We start from the raw sequence: 25146 nt of genomic DNA on the forward strand, positions 1-25146 counted from the left end.
GCAGGTCAAACTTCTATTTTATATAGAACTTTTATATAGATTAAAAATCATGTTTAAAGAAGAAGCCTTTCATGAAGCAGGAATATAGTTTTGTTAGTAGATCATTTTCCTCTTCTTCTCATCTGAGGACACATCTCATTCTTGAAGGACCTTTAATCTTCCCTCTAGGAGGATGGCCCTTTGTTTGAGGCTTTGATGAGCAGAACTGTATTCTCGGAGCAAACGAGCAAACCGAGCGTGTAAGGTGTTCACATTAGATTCCAGAAGCTCCAATTTTTCCTCAGGAGATTTACCGTTCATCGCGTTTATCTCCTTCGTCTCATCAAGCAGACCTTCCTTGGTCAGTATTTCCCTTCCTCTCTCTTCCAAGATCTTCTTGGCATCTGGATATTCTTCTAAAGCTTCCATCAGGTCGTCCTTCGAAAGGCAGAAAAGGTCAGAGTACCCAAGGCTCCGAATACTGGCAGTCCTACGATTTCCCATCTTACTCCCTTTGATATTGAGGATACTAATCTCACCAAAACAACTCCCGGAAGTGAGGATAGCATACTGAGTTATTCCATCCTCTCCGACAACAGCAAGCTTCCCCTCCTTGATTATATACATCTCTCTTCCAATGTCTCCTTTACGGCAGATGTAATCGCCGGGGCTGAAAACCTGAGGATGGAGCTTCAGGACCAACTCAACCAAGAGGCCAGCTTCACAGTTCTGGAAGATCCGAACCTGGGACATAAGCACAGGGTGCAAATCAGAGTTGCAAATGAATCCAAAACTTAAAGAGGAACACCAGGTATGGATTGTTTGCACAGTTACATGGGTCCAGCTTGACCCAATGTAAGTATATTCATACCTGGGGGATCCCTGTGGAAGCCTGAAATCCCTGTAGCAGTGGCAGCTACTACAGTGATTGCCAATGTCCTCTGAATCCCATGACAAGCAAAGCGACTTCCATGTTGCATAGTGACCACAGGGAAGGCCTTTGCTTGGCACAGACACCATTCACATTTTCCCCAATGAACGAAAGGCGTTCTCTGATTGAGTGAGGTGGAGATCGTGATGTCACCGCCCAACCTTTTCACCTCATCCAGTCCAAGAACACTTTGCATTCTACAAGAAAAATGCAAGGCGCTCTGTGAATAGCAAGTGTTTAATCCCTATTGGTTACTATGCAGAAGGGTTGCCGCTCAGCACAGGACCTGGAAGATAGCAGTGATAAGCTCTTGGATATATATTGAGCAGCACCTAGTACAAAAGTTCTCACCACCTAAAGGTTTTTTTGAAAAGCTTATTGGTTAACCCCCCTGGCGGTATTCCCGAGTGTAGCTCGGGGTAAAGTTTCAGCACCACAAGCGGTAACCTCGAGCTACACTCGGGAATACACTGCAGCGTTGCTCCGGGATCTCTTCTTCACTTACCTTGTCCTTCGCTCCTGCGATGTCCCCCCTGCAGTGTCCCCGGCAATGTCCTCCGGCCGATGCCGGCATCCGTCTTCCGGGTTCCGTTCCCTGCGACGTCAGGACGTACGGGGACAGAACTGGTGGGAAATTTGAAAATTGTAGAAGTGACATTCACTAAAATCACATAGTAAAACATAACTGTATCAACCCATTTCACATACATTTTGTCCCGAGCAGGGGCGGACTGACCATTTGGAAACTCGGGCACTGCCCATGGGCCTGGGGTCAGTAGGGGGCCCCAGGAGATGCCCCTGGTACCTTTTTCATAGGCTTTTTTGAGTTTGGGCAAGGACACAGGGGCCCCATGATCCCCTATTGCCCGGGGGCCCCATGAGTTGTCAGTCCGCCCCTGGTCCCGAGTGCTTTGTCCTGTGTCCTGCCTGCATTTTTACTGTTCTTTCTGCCTGGAAACTGAGAAACGTCCATGGCGTCCAAAAAGCGTCCTTTTAGGCCAAAAGAGGTTTTAGACCGGCTAGAGAACAGCGATAGTAAATCAGAACCACTTGCAGAATTGAGTGATAATGATTCGTGGGGGAAATTCGTCATCGGACACTGAAAACGATTTTGCGACTTTGCTCAGTAATGTGCGAACTTGGCACTCTATTTCAAATTTCAGTGTTTTTGGTTTGATTATATTATTGAATTAAATTTATTTTTATTATATTATTATTTTTTATGATTATTTATTATATTATAATTTATGATTTCGTGTTTCAAATTTTAACATACCCGGGATGTTTACTAGACTATTGTTCGGACAGATTTCAGTGAGTTATTCCTAAAAATTACAGGCCTACAATAAGAAAAATACATATTTCCATGCAAAAAAATGTACCGGTTTGAGCACAGAAATATGGACTTAATCAGAACGCTAGGGAGGCTACGAGCATCAAATACAGCCAACATGTTTCAGAGCAAAAGCCTTCTTCAAGTCTTCAGCAGTATTTTTAGACTCACAATGGAATACCCAGGGAGACCTACATTAAGGGCTAGTGTCTTCTAAGAACAGCTGGCTGAATTTCCTCTAAAACACGTTATCCACTATAGGTATCACAATCAAGTATTTTCTTAAAGCAGAACACCATGTGAAAACTGCTCATTTTGTCCAGGGCTTTAGTGAAAAAGCTATACTTACCCCGTCCTCTCATCCTCCGGAATCTGCATTCCCCCCATGTCCAGTGGTGGACTGTTCCTGCCGTCCTCACACCTGGAGCTGGTCTATGGGCATGATGACATCAGGAACAGTCCATTCACAAGACTGCTAGTGTTCAGGGGGAAGACCGCTAGCGTTCAGGGGGAAGAAGTGGCAGGGACTAGTCTTGCGCTCTGAGGATCAGCGGATTCGATAAGTATATCTTCACTTTTATGATCCCTAGACAAAAATGAGCAGATGGCCCACGCAGTGCAGGCACAGCCCCACTGCATGGTACAAAAAAATGTTGCCCAGATTTCTGTTTTAAACATTTAGAAGTATACTGTATAAGGCAGGGGCGGACTGACAACTCATGGGGCCCCCGGGCAATAGGGGATCATGGGGCCCCTGTGTGCTTGCCCATACCCAAAAAAGCCTATGAAAAAGCCAATGAAAGGTACCAGGGGCATCTCATGGAGCCCCCTACTGACAGTGCCCGAGTGCTCGAATGGTCAGTCCGCCCCTGGTATAAGGTATGATGGAAATTTGAAACGAGAAGTCATATGTTTGAAATGAAAGAAGAGACTCACCTTTCTTAAAGTGTCCAGATGAACATTAATGGCAATTTCGGCTCTCAGTTTGTCGGGGAGATTTTTCAACACCTCCCTTTCATCCACTGTCTTTTCAGCTGTCCATACGTAGTCAAACCATCGGATGACTTTGGCCTCCAATTCCTTGCTTACTTTTCTAAACTGCATGTAATGCTTGATGGCATCTATTTTAGCCTGGAACTCGGTCCTCGTTGCATTCATGTTTGAGATCATAGAGCCCACATTACCAACAATGGTGGCGAAGATCAGAACTCCAACCAAAAAGTCAAAAACGATGAATGTATACTCTGTGTCGGTCATGGGGGTAGGTGAATTCCCGATGGTGGTGAGAGTCAAAGTTGACCAGTACAGACAGTAGACATATGCACGAGTAAGGGAACCATGTTCAGTAGCAGTAATATTTGGGTAGACCCATGTATCTGTACCAAACCCAATGGCCTTAGATATAACATAATAAATGCAGGCATTCCAGTGTATAATAAGTATAATATACAAAACTAGGTTAATGATTCTAAAGATATTGGGGTAGCTGGTCCGAGTCTCCGTTTGGTCGAAGCATTCAAACATACGTGGAAAGTGCAGAAGTCTGTTGAAGCGCAGCTCTGGCCAATGCAGTCCAAGTGCCAAGTAACCAAAATCGGTTGGAAGTATCGAGAGTACATCCAGTTTAAACTGCAATGTATTGATATAGTTGTCACTTAGCATTTTTGTATCTCGAACCAACTTCCCCTGTTCCAAAAATCCTTAAACAAAAGGAGAAAAAGTTAGGTGGATGGCAAGATCTGCATTTGCATGCTTACAAGGTTATAATGCTCACAAGACCTGAATAAGTATTGATGCAGAAAACGTATCCTGACATCATAAGTATAGAAAAGACATTAACAACAGTTTCTAGAAGCCCAACTCCAGCCAAAACATTTTATTTCATCTTGTATACAATGGCGAAGGGGTAAAGCCCTTATCACGTTTTTTATTGCCATCTCTGTTCTCCTTGGAGACATTTCCCATCATTTCTGTTTTTGAATGATGGGAAATCTCTCCAAATTCTAGAGATGACCACACACCTCCTCAAAGCTTTGGCAGCCTTTGCCTACTCACCTTCTCTTCATCACTGTCCTCCGCAGACTCATCCAGTTCCCCTGCCCAGCATCATTCAACCATCTTCCTGTGAGGGTAGGCTGTCATGGCCTCTATGATTAAGCCCCTGTTGCGCGAAACTTATCAGATGGGTTCTCCCATGGGTTGGAGACCAAGCTGAAGCCATTTTTCACTAAGTGGAGCTCACTATATATCAAGGCAGTGTGCGGACAGGCGCCATTTTGTTGTGGTCCTTAATGTGTCTGACGAGCCAGTATTCAACCTGACCAACACCTGCAAACAGTGTGGCCATTTAGCTGGGACAACAGATTGGGGCATTTGAGCAATATGAGTTTTATTTGATTTTTGGTCTTCTAGGCTGTTGTAGACACACCCCCTGTCACACTGACCTGGGCTCACAGTAGTCATGGGTAGATTGGCCCTTACACAACATTGCATTAGCATCATCCTCTCCAGGAGTCAGAACTGCCCACAACTGTCATCCTGGTAGCTCTGCCAAGTGGTGTTGGCCCTGAAACTATACAGGTACCATCAGATGGGAGGTCAGTTAGTTACTCCCAAGGAACCCCAAACAAAATTTAGAGGATCTGTAGGGTTCCCCTAAAACCCTGGTTGAACTGGTCTAGGCTGTCACAGACACTCCTCCCTGGGGGTGTATCATCATGCTGGCATGGGCTCACAGTACTTGGGGGCAGAATGGCCCTGACACAATATTACATCATGTTGTCCAGGAGTCAGGATTGCCCACAGCTGTCAATGGAGGAGAAGAGGGAGAAATTGTGCTCCCAATTGGCCTAAAAACTGTTTTGTTTTTTTTAGGGCTTGTTCATGCTAACGGTTTGAGGTGTGTGGTAAAACCCTGCAGTTGAGCCATGCTTTAACTGCTCTGAAAACCACTACTCCCTGTAGCTGCAGAGACAGTATACATGTTCTGCGGCAGGAATTATGCCCCCTATCTCCTTCGGCAGGTGTAGTACCCACAGAAAGCAACCCATTCAAGTGAATGGGGCTGCACTGCAAGCTAATGCAGTGACAAAGGGGTTAAAGCAATACAGCACCTCCTCACCACCTGTTAAATGCTCTCCAAAGAGTGATTCGAACACAAATCGAACACAAATCGCTCTTAAGAGACCAAAGCTTGTGTGAACGAGCTTTTAGACTGATCGTTGGTGGTATTAAATCACCATTGTGGTTTTTTATTTTGTACAATAAAAAGAAAAAAAGACAACAACTTTGAAAATATAAAACTTTTTTCCTTGCTTTCTGTTATAAAACATATCAAATAAAATTTCCAGGGCAGTACAAACATCCCCAAAATTATATTCCTAGGTGACCTTATATTTTTGCCACAATTTTTTGGGGAAATGAAGACACATGCTGGTACTGAGAGGGTTAAATCAAAGGTCTTGGTAATGGTGCTCTAGATACATTATTGGGATGGCTAACTGTGGTTGGACACGCTGTAGCACCACTGAAGAAGTGGACATGCTTCCATGAAATGCGTTGAGGGCGCTATAGGAAACTATGGGAATAGGATCTCTGGAGTGGGGCTATGGGTTTCTCCAGGGGGCTGGGGACGTTGCAGGGGCACTGTGGGAGACTGCAGGGTGCTTTGGTGCTGGGGGGTACTGTGGGGTTGTTGAGGGCAAGGTAGGACACTGTTGGAGGTTGGGGACACTATGAGGGGCTGGAGGCTTTGCAGTAGGCCTGGGGGTACTGTGCAACATTGGAGAGGATTGTGGAAGGTCGGGGGGAGAGCACAGTGGGGCTGAAGACTACTGAGCTCCACTATAGAAGGTTGGGAGTCACTATGGGAGCTGGGAAGCACTGTAGGAGGTTAGGGGATCTGCAGCTGGCTGGAGGCCAAGTAGAGGGAGACTGGGATGCCCGGTGATTAACTACCACTAGTCTAGATAGCTTGAGTACCATGAAAGTCTCTTACTGGCACTTTGTTTTTTAATGTATACAAAGAGCATTCATTGATGGCTAACACTGGACAATACTCGACTTCTGCTAGACGTAGAAGCAAAGGCTCTCATGGTTTTATCATTAGCCATCTAAAATCACCTGTACGGAATCGGATTACGATGTCAATGATGTATATGATGTCACAAACATAGTCCAGGGTCAGCCACACTACAATATAATTGGTTTGAAGATCATTAAAGCAGGCCCTGCGGAAAAAAAACAAGAAAGAACAGTTATTTGGAGGGAAGCTACAACAGAAAAGGGCTGTCTGTAAATTTAGGATGAGTAGAAGAACAAGGAAAGCGTATCTAAAGCTAAAACACTCATTTCAGTTTTGTATGGAGTTGTGATGGGTTAGAATCCCATGTTACATTTTTATTGCTGTCTCAGTCATCACTATGGAGGTTTTCCCTCTCTATTTGACCTGCTGACCATTGTCCACCTTTGGTGCGATTACACTTACAGGCCCATTTATAAAAAATTGGCAATACCATTCATCCATCGAAAACTACATGTAAATTCGTTCTGGGAAAATTGGGCAAAAGCGAGTGTTCTCAGGGTATATTCTCTGCAGGGTATATTCTATTCCATCAGGTCGACCTGATGGAAGCTTTAGTAGAGTATCCAGATGCCAAGAAGATTTTGGAAGAGAGAGGAAGGGGAATACTGACCGAGGAAGGTCTACTTGATGAGACGAAGGAGATAAATGCGATGTTGGCCATTATATTTTTCTGAAAAAATGCTGCTGTATTTCACCTTTACATTGCAACCCAGACGTACCTCACTATTAATAGGAACCAATTATACAGCACAGGCGCAGCTATGACGTAAAGCCACCGATAATACCATTTTCCTGAAGGATCAACCACTAATCTCTCAGATAACTTCACCCTGTAATTAAAATTAAAACATAAGTTAAAGCCCTATTGAGCTTTCATTCCAAATCCAGCTAAATTCATTTCAGGTGCATCAAAAAAAGTTGTTTTTTCTTAGAGTAGCCACAGCCCAAGTAAAAATGCCTATTTCCTGCCAGCATACTGCAGAGAAAGACCCTTGCTCTTAGTGGGGAAGCAGTGGCATCTGCGCATGAAGTCCAACACGTCACCTGCTGAGTGAGAGCTAGGGCTCTCCAATCAGCAAATCTAGTTGAAGTATAAATAAATAAATAGTGTGGCGCTCTAAAAATATATAAATATCATAACCGTTTGTAATACGTGACCAAACAAATAAGTGACCAATTCATAAAGTGAAATGATAACAGGATATAAAATAAATACCTTAAGTGATCTAAACAATGAACCTAGTATCTCGAAGTTAATTAGCACATCATAAAGTGATCATATATATTGTATCCTGTATAAAGTGAACAACGTGCTAAAGTGCCAAAAAAGTGTACAAAAGCAATATATTTCAATTCTTGGATATTCTTAAAACATTCAATCCATCAAGTGATAACCAAATCATGCGATGTGCGGTGATGGAAAATGGTGATTTGTGCCAAACTCCTCTCCTACAGGTGGCTAAATTGCCTCCTCACCTCCTCTCGGTGACCACTAAGGGCCAGCAGGCTTGCAGGATCACCCTGGATCCTTATTCCACAAAAGACCAGCAGCTTTTCTCCTCCTTTATTTGTGTGAGACTCCTGTTTCTCTCACTCCACCAAGATGTTTCTGAAGGACAATGACTCACCAGTCCAGTGAGTCCAAAAAGAAAATGCCCTCTAAGTGCAGTAATTAATGACTCCTTTATTTTTAAAAAAAAGTACAGAGTGACAACACTCACATTTTCGGTCAGTCCACCCTCCTCTCCGATGTGTGGGTGTACTCCATGTGCATGGGACTTCCTAGGTGTAGTAAGATGGCGTCCTTCGCCGGAAATACGTCACCGCGCACCGGAAACTGCGGACTCGCGAACCTACGCGTTACGTCACTGTCTGCTCGTGACTTCCTCGGAGAGGAGGGTGGACTGACCGAAAATGTGAGTGTTGTCACTCTGTACTTTTTTTTAAAAATAAAGGAGTCATTAATTACTGCACTTAGAGGGCATTTTCTTTTTGGACTCACTGGACTGGTGAGTCATTGTCCTTCAGAAACATCTTGGTGGAGTGAGAGAAACAGGAGTCTCACACAAATAAAGGAGGAGAAAAGCTGCTGGTCTTTTGTGGAATAAAGATCCAGGGTGATCCTGCAAGCCTGCTGGCCCTTAGTGGTCACCGAGAGGAGGTGAGGAGGCAATTTAGCCACCAGTAGGAGAGGAGTTTGGCACAAATCACCATTTTCCATCACCGCACATCGCATGATTTGGTTATCACTTGATGGATTGAATGTTTTAAGAATATCCAAGAATTGAAATATATTGCTTTTGTACACTTTTTTGGCACTTTAGCACGTTGTTCACTTTATACAGGATACAATATATATGATCACTTTATGATGTGCTAATTAACTTCGAGATACTAGGTTCATTGTTTAGATCACTTAAGGTATTTATTTTATATCCTGTTATCATTTCACTTTATGAATTGGTCACTTATTTGTTTGGTCACGTATTACAAACGGTTATAATATTTATATATTTTTAGAGCGCCACACTATTTATTTATTTATGTTTACACTGTATCAGGTATCAGCAGGAGAGTGTTGGCAGCTTTAAGGTTGTTTTATTTTATTGTATTTTATTTTTTCACCATTTATAGCGCAGGAGGAACATTGATCAAATCTAGTTGAAGCATGCGTTAGAACTGGGGTCTCCATGCTGCAGCCCGTGGGCTGGATGCAGGGCTGTCTTAATAGCATCATGGTCCCCTGGAGAAAGTAGTGCACTGGGGCCCCTTCCAGCATGCCCCAATTTACGTACCCACTCTCAAGATTTAAAGTATAAATAGTTCATAGAATTAAAAATATTTATTAGTACTTTTAGTCAAATTGATTTTAAACAATAAAAAAGCATATCGTGCATCAAAGACTAATTAACACAAAGGGCACAGTACGGGGGCAGGCAGAAGGACACAGTACAGGGGGAGTCAGGAGGGCACAATTCTGGAATAAGGAGGGCAGAGGACAGGTTCTTGGATGCTGCCCGGGAAATTCAGGGACAGCTTAGTAAAAAGCGTGACTGTCCTGGCAAATCCGGGACAATTGGCAAGTATGATGTAATGTAAGATCATCATGGGGCCCCTATGCACCTGGGCAGGGCTGCTGTTAGAAACCACAGGGAACCAATACAGCCAATGGGACAGCCCCCCCCCAAAAAAAAAAACACAGTCTACTATGCTTCAGTTATGAATGCATACAGTGAGTGATCGATACCGATCACTCATTGTGTTCATTCGGGAAATCAAGGGCTTGTTAATGTGTCATATTTAATGGACCATTTCCCCAACTGTCCATCCTGAAGGATTGTATTGTGTGCTTGCAGGTGGGAAGTAGAGGAGGGTGAGAAGCTGGCAGCACTGTGGGGGTGGGGGCACACAGAGGGGCCTGGGCAGCAGGGGGAAAAGTATGGTGCACAGGGAGTGTGATGGGTGCGGTGGGTGCTGGAACCAATTCCCTGGCATGGTTCTCTCTGCAGCAGCTGAAAGCCAGTGGGAGGAGAGGAGCTTTCAGGTGCTGCAGAGAGAGCCATACAGGGGATCGGTTTCAGTAATTTGCCCTCCCAACGTACCATTCACTCTCCCTACCCACATCCGATTCACCCAGCTGCCTGGGCCCCCCTGCTGGCCTGGGCCCCGTACAGGAGGACTGGTGGTACCCCCTTATCTATGGCCCTGCACCTGGGGTCCCTGGGCAGTGCCCAGGGGTGCCCATGCATTGAGACAGCCCTGGCTGGATGCGGCCCTTTGCTTGCCTTTATCCGGCCCTCGGGGCACTATTCCTTCCACTGACATGAGGCACAATTCCTTACACTGACACCAAAGGTAGGGCACTATTCCTCCCACTGACACCAGCATTGGGATACTGTCAGGGCTCCCGGGTGTGACCAGAGGTATGTGACTGACGCAGGGAAACGCAGACTTCAGATAAGTTATAAACAATATAATTTATTAACACTAACAATACAAACATAAACGCAGTGCAATACTAAAACATATCACAGTGCAAACAAACCAAACCAACCACCCACAGAAAACAATATATACAATGCAAGCGTCGTCAGGCAGGCCGGGTTAATAACAATCGGGCAGGTAGGTACAGGGGGAGCAAGCGGAGAATGGTTGGGGTCACAAGCCAGGTTCAGCAGGTAGCGGGCAGCGTGGTACAGAGGGTCAGGCAGAGGGATGGTCAGGAACGAGCCGGGGTCAGAGCAGGAGAGGGTCAGCGTAATCAGAACAGGCAGAGTTTGGCAACAAGGAAACGTACTAGCAGGAACACAGGAACAGGAACAAGAATGCAGGATTACAAGATACAGGGCCCAGGAAAAACACACACACCAAGGCAAAGACTGCAGGTCTGGCCATCACTTAAATACACCTGCATAAGCAGTTTCAGGTGTTTGGCTGACTGCAGGGTTGAGTCTCTGATTGCTGGGAGCACCCGCTGGCCAGCCCTGGTACTGCAGCCCACAAGGCAGGTGAGTCCCACCACTACTGGCAAGTCCATTCCTAACAGATACTATTCCTCCCACTGATACCAGAGATGGGTACTAATTCTCCCACTGACACCAATTATTGGGCACTTTTCCTCCCACTGCCACCAACGGTGGGACACTATTCCTCCCACTGACACCAATGATGGGACACTATTCCTCCCACTGACACCAATGATGGGACACTATTCCTCCCACTAACACCAATTATGTATTTGTTTTTATTTCCACTGTCATGACAGGCAGTAAATTGGCCCTTTGTTTTGAAAGTTTGGAGACCCCTGCTTTAGAATAAGGAAACTACCATACTCAAGAGTTTAGTGGCCTCCCTTAAAAATCCACTATTCCCATACAAAGCAGCACTTGAGGCCCTGATGAAGGGAGTACTTTACAGTCCCTGAAACATGTTGGGCTGTTTATTAGGACTTCTATAATGCAATAAATATCTTTTCACAATAAAAATATTATTGTAGCACTTTTTTTCCATACGGCCTCCAGATTCTTTTGTTAGGGTACCCCTCTCACTCTCACTAAAGGTGATGCATGGGATCTCAGGATGCAGTGCTTGAACAGCAACAGGTCATTAACTCTGTGTAAGCTCCGTCACTAACTGACACAGAGTTTACATAGGGTTCAGAGTTTCAAAGATAAATGGAACAGTGAAGGGGCAGAGAAGGTAAGTATGTGTGTGTTGTATCCCATCAAGAGAGCCTGTCACTTTGCCCTGAAGTGACAGGGAATTGGACATCCCAATCCAAAACCACGGGCAAAAATATTGAGTAGCCTTCCCGCCTATTCCTTCTTGTTTTACATCCTCCACCCTCCCAGGAAGTCATTCAACAAGATTCTGAAATGTGTCGTTGGGAATTTTTGTCCAGTCAGCCAAAAAGAACATTTGTGAGGTCAGGTTGAGATGTTGGAAAAGGTGTTCATTAGGTTTGAGGTCAGGTACTGGCACTGGATAAGAAGACCTGTTCCCAGAGTGGTTCAGAAGTTTTGAAGTCAAGTTCTGAAGTTAGATAAGAAAACCTGATCCCAAAAGGTGTTCAGTAGGATTGAGGTCAGGTTTTGATTTTAGATAAGAAAACCTGATCCCAAAAGGTGTTCAGTAGGATTGAGGTCAGGTTCTGATTTTAGATAAGAAAACCTGATCCCAAAGGTGTTCTGTATCTTTGAGGTCAGGTTCTGATGATGGATAAGAAAACCTGATCCCGAAAGGTGTTCAGTAGGATTGAGGTCAGGTTCTGATTTAAGATAAGGAAACCTAATCCCAAAAGGTGTTCAGTAGGATTGAGGTCAGGTTCTGATTTTAGATAAGAAAACCTGATCCCAAAGGTGTTCTTTATCTTTGAGGTCAGGTTCTGATGATGGATAAGAAAACCTGATCCCGAAAGGTGTTCAGTACGATTGAGGTCAGGTTCTGATTTTAGATAAGGAAACCTGATCCCAAAAGGTGTTCAGAAGGATTGAGGTCAGGTTCTGATTTTAGATAAGAAAACCTGATCCCAAAAAGTGTTTAGTAGGGTTGAGGTCAGGTACTGATGTTGGATGAGAAGACCTGATCTCAAAGGTATTCAGTAGGGCTGAGGTCAGGTTCTGATGTTAGATAAGAAGACCTGATCCCAAAGGTGTTCAATATCTTTGAGGTTAGGTTCTGATGCTGGATAAGAAAACTCAATCCTAAAGGTGTTCATTAAGTTTGAGATCAGGTACTGGCATTGGATAAGAAGACCTGATCCCAGAGTGGTTCAGTAGTTTTGAAGTCAATTTCTGATGTTAGATAACAAAACCTGATACCAAAAGGTGTTCAGTATCTTTGAGGTCAGGTTCTGATGATGGATAAGAAAACCTGATCCCAAAAGGTGTTCAGTAGGATTGAGGTCATGTTCTGATTTTAGATAAGAAAACCTGATCTAAAAGGTATTCAGTAGGGCTGAGGTCAGGTTCTGATGTTAGATAAGAAGACCATATCCCAAAGGTGTTCAGTATCTTTGAGGTCAAGTTCTGATGTTGGATAAGAAAACTCAATCCTAAAGGTGTTCAGTAGGGTTGAGATCAGGTTCTGACCTGATCTCAAAGGTGTTCAGTAGCTTTGAAGTCAGGTACTGATGGACAAGAAGACCTGCTTTACATTCTTCATTCCATTTCAGGTTAAAGGTATTCAGTAGGTCAGGGTTCTGTGCAGGACACTTGGGGGTTTATTTACTAAAGCTGGAGAGTGCAAAATCAGACTCACTTCTGCATAGAAACCAATCAGCTTCCAGGTTTCATTGCCAAAGCTTCATTGAACAAGCTGAGGTTAGAAGCTGATTGGTTTCTATGCAGAAGGGAGTCTGATTTTGGACTCTCCAGCTTTAGTAAATAAACCCCTTGAGGTCCTCCACACCAAATTCATAAAGCCAAGGAGCTAGCTTTGTGCACAGAGGCACAGTGATGCTGGAATAGAAAAAGGCCTTCTCCAAACTGTTACCACATAGTTGGAAGAGCTCAATTGTCTTTAATCTTTTTGTATGCCAATTTTTGTCAGTGGAGATTACATTGCCATGCACCTGGTTTAAGACGTCCAAGAAGTTCATATGTGTGTGATGGTAGTATTTTTTTGTCTTACTGTTGGGTTGTCTTGGTTTTTACTTTTGTATCTTGAGTTTGTTTCTCCTTTCCAGCATTTCCTTCTGTTGCTTGCACTTCAGCTCCACGGAATCGGTCGAGAAACGAATCAGGCCTTTGGTCTTGATCACGTAGGCTCCTGTGGGCCCATTCCCGCAAGACCACCACTAGACGCACTATCCTAAAAGTGTTACATAAAAAGTTCAATCAGCCAATAGATTGTGTAAGCAAAACATGTAGATAGAGCATGCCAAGTATGAGGACCAGAATACAGAATGTGTCCATGTTTCATATATTTCATCTATAACTAGACTATCAGGACGACACCACCAAGAGAACCTATGGAGCATCCTTCATAGAACAGGGCTGATTAAGGCCAGAGCATCTGAAACACATTAGCTTGTCTTTTAGGACATTAGCTTGACTTTTGGAATTGCTTCTTTTCACCAAATATTGTTTCACCATTTTTAGATTACTGGCTGGTATCAGACCTGGGTCTTGTCCCCAGTTGTGAAAAATGTTTTAGTAGTGGTGGTGCTTTTTTAAAAATTTTTTATGGCTTGGGGCTCTTTGATATGTATATATATTTTTGTACTTCGAGGGCTTTTTCACATGTGTGGTAGAGGGGCTGGGAGGCGGCTGCCCCGGGTCGCAGTGGCCTCATGTGAGGGGCACACTGCATAGTGCTGGATCTTCTTGTTAGATTTGGGATCCTTAGCATTCCCTGGATCTCTCAGAAGAGTCTGTTGGTGTCACCCTTGCCTAGGCATCATGGGCAGGAAGTGTGGCCTTTGGATGACAACAGGGAGCTATCGACGGTATGGCTGCCTGTAACTCCCCAGCAGGGGCGGACTGACCATTTGGAAACTCGGGCACTGCCCGAGGGCCCGGGGTCAGTAGGGGGCCCCATGAGATGCCCCTGGTACCTTTTTCACAGGCTTTTTTGAGTTTGGGCAAGGACACAGGGGCCCCATGATCCCCTATTGCCCGGGGGCCCCATGAGTTGTCAGTCTGCCTCTGCTCCCCAGTAGTGCACGCAAGGGTGACAACTAGGAATGCACCAAACTACCGGCTGCCAAAATTTATTGGCTGAAAATAGGGTGAGTGACATTATGCTGATAGAAACAAAAGTGCCGATAATGGCATGCTGCGTCCCATAGACTTAAATGCAAAATCACGTTCTACTGACTTCAATGTAAAATTGTGTCACCTAGGCTTTAACACAAAAACGCCCCCTAGTGACTTCAATGGAAAATCGCCCCCTAGTGACGTCAATGCAAAATCGCCCCCTAGTGACTTCAATGCAAAATCGCCCCCTAGTGACTTCAATGCAAAATCACCCCCTAGTGAAGTCAATGGAAAATCGCCCCCTAGTGACGTCAATGCAAAATCGCCCCCTAGTGACTTCAATGCAAAATCGCCCCCTTTTGACGTCAATGCAAAATCGCCCCCTAGTGACGTCAATGCAAAATCGCCCCCTAGTGACTTCAATGCAAAATCGCCCCCTAGTGACTTCAATGCAAAATCGCCCCCTAATGACTTCAATGCAAAATCGCCCCCTAGTGACTTCAATGCAAAATCGCCCCCTAGTGACGTCAATGCAAAATCGCCCCCTAGTAACGTCAATGCAAAATCGCCTTCTAGTGACCTCAATGCAAAATCGCCCCCTAGTGACGTCAATGCAAAATCGCCCCCTAGTGACGTCAATGCAAAATCGCCCCCTAGTGACGTCAATGCAAAATCGCCCCCTAGTGACTTCAATGCAAAATCGCCCCCTAGTGACGTCAATGCAAAATCGCCCCTAGTGACATCAATGCAAAATCGCCCCCTAGTGACATCAATGGAAAATCGTCCCCTAGAGACTTCAATGCAAAATCGCGTCCCATAGGCTTCAGTGTGAAAAGGCATCCCATAGACTTCAGTGTAAAAACGCCAGCCACATTAACCACTTGCCTACCAGGCACTTTTACCCCCTTCCTGCCCAGGTCAATTTCCAGCTTTCAGTGCTGTCGCACTTTGAATGACAATTGAGTGGTCATGCAACACTGTTCCTAAACAACATTTTTTTTTTTTTAGACAGACAGAGCTTTCTTTTGGTGGTATTTAATCACCTCTGTGGTTTTTTATGTTTTGCTAGACAAACTAAAACTGAAAATTAAAAAAAAAGTTTCTTCTTAGTTTTTATTATAAAATTTTGTAAATAAGTAATTTTATTCCTTCACTGATGTGCGCTAATGAGGCTGCAGCGATGGGCACTGATAGGAGGCACTGGTGGGCATTGACAGGCATCACTGATGGGCACTGAAAGGCAGCAGTCATATATGGCACTGATAGGTGGCACTGATAGGTGGCACTGTCGGGTACTGATAGTCGGCACTGATTGGAACTGTTAGGTGGCACTGATTGGAACTGTTAGGTGGCACTGATGGGCAGTGATAGGCAGCACTGACTAGCACTGATAGGTGGTACTGATAGGTGGCACTGACTGGCCATGATAGTTGGCACTGACTGGCATGGATAGGTGGCACTAATAGGCAGCACTGATAGGCGGAACTGACTGGCACAGATATGCAGCACTGATTGGAACTGTTAGGTGGCACTGATTGGAACTGTTAGGTGACACTGACAGGCACTGATAGTTGGCTCTGACTGGCACTGATAGGCGGTACTGATTGGAACTGTTAGGTGGCAGTGATTGGAACTATTAGGTGACACTGACGGGCACTGATAGTTGGCTCTGACTGGCACTGATAGGCGGCACTGATTGGAACTGTTAGGTGGCACTGATTAGAACTGTTAGGTGACACTGATGGGCACTGATAGTTAGCTCTGACTGGCACTGGTAGGCGGCACTTACTGGCACTGATTGAAACTGTTAGGTGGCACTGATTGGAACTGTTAGGCAACACTGACGGGCACTGATAGACGACACTGATGGGCACTGATAGGGGGCACTGACTAGCACTGATAGGCAGCACTGACTGGCACTGATAGTTGGCACTGAAAGTCTGCTCTGATGGGCACTGATATGTAGCATTGATGGGCACTGCTATGTGACACTGATGGGCACTGACAGGTGGCACTGATGATCATTGTAGATGTCCCCTCTGAGGAATCTCCGGCTCTCCTCTCCTCTCGCGCTGTATTATTTATTTATTTTTTTAAAACTGTCAGATTCAGTTTCGATTTTCGGCCAAATGCATCCTAAACTTTCGGTTTCGGCACTGGGATGTTCATTTTGGTGCACCACTAGTGAAGGAGCTGACAAGGACACAGCATTTCTGGCAAGATCAACAGGAATTTTCTGTACTTGCTGAAAGTGATCCTAACCGGGAAAAAATAGAAAACGAATGCAGCCGACACATCTAAGCGGCAGTGTGATACATTTATGTATTATTATTTACATGTTTTGGGAGTTTTTTACGTGTTTCTTACCTGGACAGAGCTCCCCGCCCTCTAAACGATGCCTGTGACACCACATCACCATTGTCTGAAATAACTCTTTGTAGCTCCGAAGAGGTGTCATCGCACACTGATATCGCCCTAAAGGACATAAAGCGTTAGAGTAAAGCTTGTGGAATATCATTATCAGATGATACTTTTAATCATTTACACTAAATTAATTTAATACACATTTATTTTGTGAAAGATACAATATTCTAAAATAGTGTGACACCAGCTAGGAGAATAAAGCCGGGGATGCTCAGGAGACAGTCCAATAGAAGTCTATGAGCATATGGGGAGGCTATGGACCAGGGGTCTACAAACTGTGGCCTGGGGGCCGAATGCACCCCTTTGCTTGCCATTTTCTGGCCCCTGGGGCCCATGGGGCATAGTTCCTGTTACTGACACCTACAGTGGGGCACTATTCCTTGCAAGGGCACCAAAGATAAGACACTATTCCTCCCATTAATACCAATGACGAGGGCCATGTTCCTCCCACTGACACCAATGATGGGGCACTATTCCTCCCACTGACACCAATGATGGGGCACTATTCCTCCCACTGATACCAATGATGAGGCACTATTCCTCCCACTGATACCAATGATGGGGCACTATTCCTCCCACTGACACCAATGATGGGACACTATTTCTCCCACTGACACCAATGATGGTTCACTATTCCTCCCACTGATACCAATGATGGGGCACTATTCCTCCCACTGACACCAATGATGGGGCACTATTCCTCCCACTGATACCAATGATGGGGCACTATTCCTCCCACTGACACCAATGATGAGGCACTATTCCTCCCACTGATACCAATGATGGGGCACTATTCCTCCCACTAACACCAATGACGGGGCATTATTCCTCCCACTGACACCAATGATGGGGCACTATTCTTCCCACTGACACCAATGGTGGGGCACTATTCCTCCCACTGACACCAATGATGGGGCTCTATTCCTCCCACTGACACCAATGATGGGGCACTATTCCTCCCACTAACACCAATGATGGGGCACTATTCCTCCCACTGACACCAATGACGGGGCACTATTCCTCCCACTGATACCAATGATGAGGCACTATTCCTCCCACTGACACCAATGATGGAGCACTATTCCTCCCACTGATACCAATGATGGGGCACTATTCCTCCCACTGACACCAATGATGGGGCACTATTCCTCCCACTGATACCAATGATGGGGCACTATTCCTCCCACTGACACCAATGATGGGGCACTATTCCTCCCACTGATACCAATGATGGGACACTATTCCTCCCACTAATACCAATGATGGGGCACTATTCCTCCACTGATACCAATGATGGGGCACTATTCCTCCCACTGATACCAATGACAGGGCACTATTCCTCCCACTGACACCAATGATAGGGCACTATTCCTCCCACTGATACCAATGATGGGGCACTATTCCTCCCACTGATACCAATGATGGGGCACTATTCCTCCCACTGACACCAATGATGGGGCACTATTCCTCCCACTGATACCAATGATGGGGCACTATTCCTCCCACTGATACCAATGATGGGGCACTATTCCTCCCACTGACACCAATGATGGGGCACTATTCCTCCCACTGATACCAATGATGGGGCACTATTCCTCCCACTGATACCAATGATGGGGCACTATTCCTCCCACTGACACCAATGATGGGGCACTATTCCTCCCACTGATACCAATGATGGGACACTATTCCTCCCACTGATACCAATGATGGGGCACTATTCCTCCCACTGACACCAATGATGGGGCACTATTCCTTCCAGTGATACCAATGATGGGGCACTATTCCTTCCACTGATACCAATGACGGGGCACTATTCCTCCCACTGACACCAATGATGGGGCACTATTCCTCCACTGATACCAATGATGGAACACTATTCCTTCCAGTGATACCAATGATGGGGCACTATTCCTCCCACTGACACCAATGATGGGGCACTATTCCTTCCAGTGATACCAATGATGGGGCACTATTCCTCCCACTGATACCAATGATGGGGCACTATTCCTCCCACTGATACCAATGATGGGGCACTATTCCTCCCACTGATACCAATGATGGGGCACTATTCCTCCCACTGACACCAATGATGGGGCACTATTCCTCCCACTGATACCAATGATGGGACACTATTCCTCCCACTGATACCAATGATGGGGCACTATTCCTCCCACTGACACCAATGATGGGGCACTATTCCTTCCAGTGATACCAATGATGGGGCACTATTCCTTCCACTGATACCAATGACGGGGCACTATTCCTCCCACTGACACCAATGATGGGGCACTATTCCTCCACTGATACCAATGATGGGGCACTATCAGCCCCTCTAACGTCTGAAGGACAGTAAACTGGCCCTTTGCATAGAAAGTTTGGAGACCTCTGCTATAGACCGTGAATATTGCAATAGGATATGGCCTTCAGATTCAGATATATGTATCCCCTAGTAAAATTTTCATCAATGGAGGTAGCCAGGCAGGATAAGTGTACTTTATATTTAAGTACACCTATTTTTTATATTTTTAATTTTTTACATTTTCTTTAACCACTTAACCTCCTACATCTGTATACCTCCCAAGGACTATGAAAAGTTTTACAGTTCTGCTATGGGCCCATCCGGGACAGGTTTTTAAAAATATATATTTTTTAAATATATTCTTCAGATTTTCTTTTACATATAAAAAAGTCATTTTAACATATATTTTTACCTATATTTGTAAATTCATTCCAAAAATGTAGATTTGTATTTTTGAAGACATACAGTATATTTGAAATGTATTTTAAAAAATATTTTTCATATATTTTGTAATAAAAACACATTTCAACATACAGTATATATATTTATTTAAATATGTTTTTGAAATATATTGAATACGGCCAAAATTGTAGTATTTCAAATATATGTCAATATATTTGGGAAGAATATTTTTAAAATATACTTCAACTATATTTTTCTTCCATGTGGGCACTACTCCCTTAAATACCAACAATGGTGCACATTCCTCCCACTGATACCCACAATGGGGTACAATACCTCTCACTAAAGCTGATGAAGAGGCATATTTTATTCCCATTGACACCAGGATATTTTGATATCCCTCTGGCCACAGTCTGGCCCTCCTAAAGCCTGAAGGACAGTTAACTGGCCTTAGCCCTTACTGACACCTGTAGATGCAGGCAATGTGGAGCAATTCATTCTCAAAAATCACAGCAGATGCACTAAGGTAGAGCAGGGATCTAGATCTGTCCTTGTTTAGAAAGTCTGGAGATCCCTGCTCTAGAGTGACCTTAGTTCTTCTCCTATGATCTTTGAGGATGAATTGCTCCACATTGCCTGCATCTACAGATGTCAGTGAGGACTTGCTTTAAAGCGCTTTTAATGCCTGTTTAAATTGTGTAAATAGCTGAAGGTCTGTAGCTTGGACCAGGGGCGGACTGACAACTCATGGGGCCCTCAGGCAATAGGGGATCATGGGGCCCCTGTGTCCTCGCCCACACCCAAAAAAGCCTATGAAAAAGTAAATGAAAGGTACCAGGGGCATCTCATGGGGCCCCCTACTGACCCCGGGCCCTCGGGCAGTGCCCGAGTGCTCGAATGGTCAGTCCGCCCCTGGCTTGGACAAAGGTCTCAGAATTGAGAAGCACTGCTGTCTAAGAGCAGCACTCATTTCTCTGGAACTCATAATGGTCTTGACCAGCACTGAGTGGACTTTTCTGACTGCAGCGTACTCAGGAAATGGTATAAAGCTTTTGGTGATGACAGCCAACACATAGATATTCACAGGGCCTCATACTGCCTGGCTGGCAGGGATCCCCCTGCCATGAACCAATGGTTTGGTCCAGGGGCGGACTGACCATTTGGAAACTAGGGCACTGCCCGAGGACCCAGGGTCAGTAGGGGGCCCCATGAGATGCCCCTGGAACCTTTTTCATAGGCTTTTTTGAGTTTGGGCAAGGACACAGGGGCCTCATGATCCCCTATTGCCCAGGGGCCCAATGAGTTGTCATTGGTTTGGTCTGAAAAATAGATTCAGACCAAACTTTGCCTGTTTGGGTGTATGGAGGAACACCCAAACTATTACCCCTTCACCCTAATTTTTTGCGGGAGATGGACATCATATATGGAAGTGGAATTTAAGCCTCTTCTTGCTGTCAATGGTTCCTAAGGAAGCAATCTAGCCTGCCCCAGTGGACTGATATAGAAGAAGAGACCTGGATCTTTAAAATGTATTTGTCAGGTGCCGTGGCATGGAGAATTATTCCACCTGCTCCCAATAATAAGCAAATAGTTCCCTCCCTGCCCCTGCTGCTAAACTGATGGAGCCCAGGAATCTTTAATTTTTGGCAGCCATGGCCCCTGGGAGTCCTGTGTATACCCAAAGGTATTCAGAGTGTCCCCTCTCAGTCCCAAAGTCCCCTGGTGAACTGAGGGGCCCGGGCTCTGTACAGGAGGGCCAGCTCAACTCTCCTATCAGTGTCCCTAAATATCTCCACCTCCATTAGTATGATCCAAGTTTGAACAGTGGTTATACTACAACTCACTCTATGTCAGAGGAATTCTATTTATCTAGCCAAACCTCATTATTCTGTATTATTACTGTAGCACTACCCCCGAAGAGTTGCTGAATTGTTTTTGGGTTCCCTTTGGCTCTGGACCCCACTCTCAAAGCCCAACCCCTGCTGTCAGAAAGCCCAGCCCCTGCTTTCAGAAAGCCCAACCCTTGCTTTACAGTACACTCTACAATAAGAGGTTTATAGCAAACTTCAGTATGACTTGGTTACACAGCATTAACAGAATTGGAATGTGTCAAATCAATTGTTACTTCTGTCAGTTTGAACTTAAGAAAAGACAACACTTATCACAGAATCCTAATTAGTATTAGCAGGCCTGCTTTTCAGAAATGAACCCGGTACCTTCAACCTGAGGTGGCCTTACAGAACCTCAGTGAGCAGCTGGAACTATCAAACAGGTAGACTAGCTCACTTTGGGCCCTCAGGACCTGATGGCAAGGAGATAGCTCTTTACCTCAAATCAACCAATGTTCTTTAAAGGCAGAAGAGAATCCTATGCGCACTTGATGGGGCCCAGTCGGTGTACAGTGCAGGGAAGGGTGGACTGTAACTGTCTGATGAACAGTGTAATAAAGAGGGGGAATATAAAGCAACAATCTGGTGACAGTAGCAGTTGGCACAGAGCAACCCTTCTTTAGGCTGTAAGACTCTTGGCACAGTAGGGAAAAAGCCTCCTTAGCAGTGTGAATTGATGATGATGATGGTGACACAGCAGTAGTTTGGCTTGTGGACCGGCTGTCCTGCTATTAGTTCTGATGATAAGACTGTGCTGAGTGTAATCAGGCAATGGTGGACAAAGGAACTAGGCTGCAACTTCTAAAAACTACGTGCGATGTCCGCAACTGTGGGCAGGAAAATAGCAAATGTGGAGCAGGTGTCAATGTCTCCTGTCTTTGATAATGCTTGAGACTCTCTCACTTGAGGGATGGTGTCTTGCGAACTCTGGTGGTCTCTCTCTCTTTCTTGATAAGGCCTCCACACACTTTCCAATCCTGCCTGTAGTGCTCCGTCCGGTCACCTGCTAACAGATTAGCTCTCTAGACAGTGTTCTTTAAAGGCAGAGGAGAATCCTGTGCGCGCTTGATAGGGCCCAGTTGGTGCACAGTGCAGGGAAGGGTGAACTGTAATTCTCTGAGGAACAGTGTACACTTTCCAGTCCTGCCTGTAGTGCTCCAACCGGTCACCTGCTGACAGATTAGCTCTCTAGACAGTGCTCTTTAAAGGCAGAGGAGAATCCTGTGCGCGCATGATGGGGCCCAGTTGGTGCACAGTGCAAGGAAGGGTGGGCTGTAATTCTCTGAGGAACAAAGTACACTTTCCAGTCCTGCCTGTAGTGCTCCGTCTGGTCACCTGCTGACAGATTAGCTCTCTAGACATTGTTCTTTAAAGGCAGAGGAGAATCCTGTGCGCACATGATGGGGCCCAGTTGGTGCACAGTGCAGGGAAGGGTGGTCTGTAGCTCTCTGAGGAACAGTGTAATAAAGAGGGGGAAGAATAACACTCCCCCTGTCAGCAGCAATTTTACAAATGTGATATTCCATTAAGGCAGTAGTCACTAGTGAATCTAAAGATCCTGTTGACAGATTAGCTCTCTAGGCAGTGCGGCAAGTTCAGTGATCAGCAAATTCTCTTTGCCTTTTCTCTCTCTCTTTCGGCGGCGTGGTCTGGTCTTCCTCCCATAGTCAGCACAATCCTCTCTCCAGATCTCTCCCCTCTCACTTCCCGTCTCATCTCAATTTATATATGCCCCTGCCCACACGCCAGCTCCTCTGGGAAATGTAGTTCTTTACTGCACTGTTAGTGAAATCATGCGACTCAGCATACAAGGTCCATGGGACTGCTCTTCAGAATGTGAAAGCCATTTTAACATCCTAAATCCTATTAATAGGTATGTTACATTACATATCAAAGTATTGACATCTACTCTTTGTGGATTACTCACCTACTGCCGCAGTTTTCCGTGGATTCCTGGTCATTTTCAGTTGGTGTCTTAATGGCTGACCGCGGGTGTAAGTTGGGGGACGAGTTTTTTTGAATATTTGTCTGGCCAGTCATCCTCCATGGGAACGTTCAGAGAACATCAGCACATGGGACCGCCTCCTGCTGGGAGGGGAATAACATTAGTTTAGTAAATGCTATTGGTTGATTCACAGCAGTTCCTGTTTTTGGCCCCCTGTCTACAAAAATGAATTCCCCGTCTTGCTGTCAATGATTCCTTTTGCTGTAATGTTCCAAATATAACCCCAAAGTTGGGCTCTGCATACACCATCAAGCAGCCCGCAGCCTCTCTCGGATCCCACCTAGTCCCCATGCCGCATATGTCCCTTCTTCCAGTCCCCACTGAAAAATGCCGCCCTAGGCAAATGCCTTGGTAAATACACCCCTGCACCTCCCTTCCATTTTATTCCCCCCCCCCCCCCCATTGTTCCATAACCTTTCCCATTCCCTTCATCTCCATTTCTATTTCCTTCCTTCTTTTCCATTTCCTTTCCCTTTTTCCCCTTCTGTCTCTTCTCTATGCCCCCTGCCCCCCCCCCCCCCCTTAACCCTTTTGCTGCCAGAGCTGTTTTTTGCATTTTTTTGCATAGTTAAAAAATACTTTTAGGCCTGAAAATTACACAAAACAATCCAAACATTATATATTTTCTAACACCCTAGAGCAGGGGTCTCCAAACTTCCAAAGCAAAGGGCCAGTTTACTGTCCTTCAGACTTTAGGGGGCTGGATTGTGGCCAAGGGGGCGGGGGGGGCAGAAAAAGTCTCAGGCCCAACAAGGTCTCAGGTGTGGAGTTCAGTTGCATGGTGCCTGTGGTCACTAGGAGGAGACGTGCCCCGTCATTGCTATCATTGGCCCATCATTGAGGTTAGTGGATCGATTAGCGGACTATCATTGATATTAGTGGGAAGAATAGTATCTCATTGCTGGTGTCAGTTGGGGGAATTATGACCCACTTATGGTGTCAGAGTGATTAGTGCCCCAAGGGCCAGATAAAGGCTAGCAAATTCCCACATGGAAGAAAAATATATTTGAAATATATTTGAAAAATATTCTTCCCAAATAAATTGCCATATATTTGAAATGCTACAATTTTGGCTGTATTCAATATATTTCAAAATATATTTCAATAAATGTATATATATATATATATATAGATATACTGCATGTTGAAATGCATTTTTATTACAAAATATATGAAAAATATTTTTTAAAATACATTTCAAATATACTGTATGTCTTTAAAAATACAAATCTACATTTTTGAAATGCATTTACAATTATGTGTTAAAATTAAATTTTTATATGTTAAAAAAAATCTGAAGAATATATATTTTAAAAAATATATTTTTAAAAATATATTTTTTTAAATATATTCTTCAGATTTTTTTTAACATATAAAAAAGTCATTTTAACACATAATTGTAAATGCATTCCAAAAATGTAGATTTGTATTTTTAAAGACATACAGTATATTTGAAATGTATTTTAAAAAATATTTTTCATATATTTTGTAATAAAAATGCATTTCAACATGCAGTATATATATTTTTTTAAATATATTCTTCAGATTTTTTTTAACATATAAAAAAGTCATTTTAACATATATTTTTACATATATTTG

The 25146-nt window shown here is 44.6% G+C and overlaps 1 protein-coding gene across 1 annotated transcript; it reads right to left on the reverse strand.

The window, feature by feature from the left end:
- Positions 1-23623, reverse strand: LOC149436834 (cyclic nucleotide-gated channel alpha-2-like). The gene is made up of 7 exons (XM_089661398.1): positions 23470-23623; positions 16893-17000; positions 13459-13638; positions 7047-7157; positions 6366-6472; positions 3180-3943; positions 1-723 (listed from the first exon to the last, which is right to left on the reverse strand). Exons 1-7 carry the CDS (start codon positions 23580-23582, stop codon positions 136-138), a joined length of 1971 nt encoding a protein of 656 aa, XP_089517524.1. The 5' UTR covers positions 23583-23623; the 3' UTR covers positions 1-135.
- Positions 23624-25146: the final 1523 nt, after the last annotated feature.

The sequence above is a fragment of the Staurois parvus genome, unplaced genomic scaffold, assembly GCF_062004578.1.
Source record: "Staurois parvus isolate SC_StPar_1 unplaced genomic scaffold, SC_StPar_1.0 ptg001332l, whole genome shotgun sequence".
Taxonomy (NCBI): Eukaryota; Metazoa; Chordata; class Amphibia; order Anura; family Ranidae; genus Staurois; species Staurois parvus.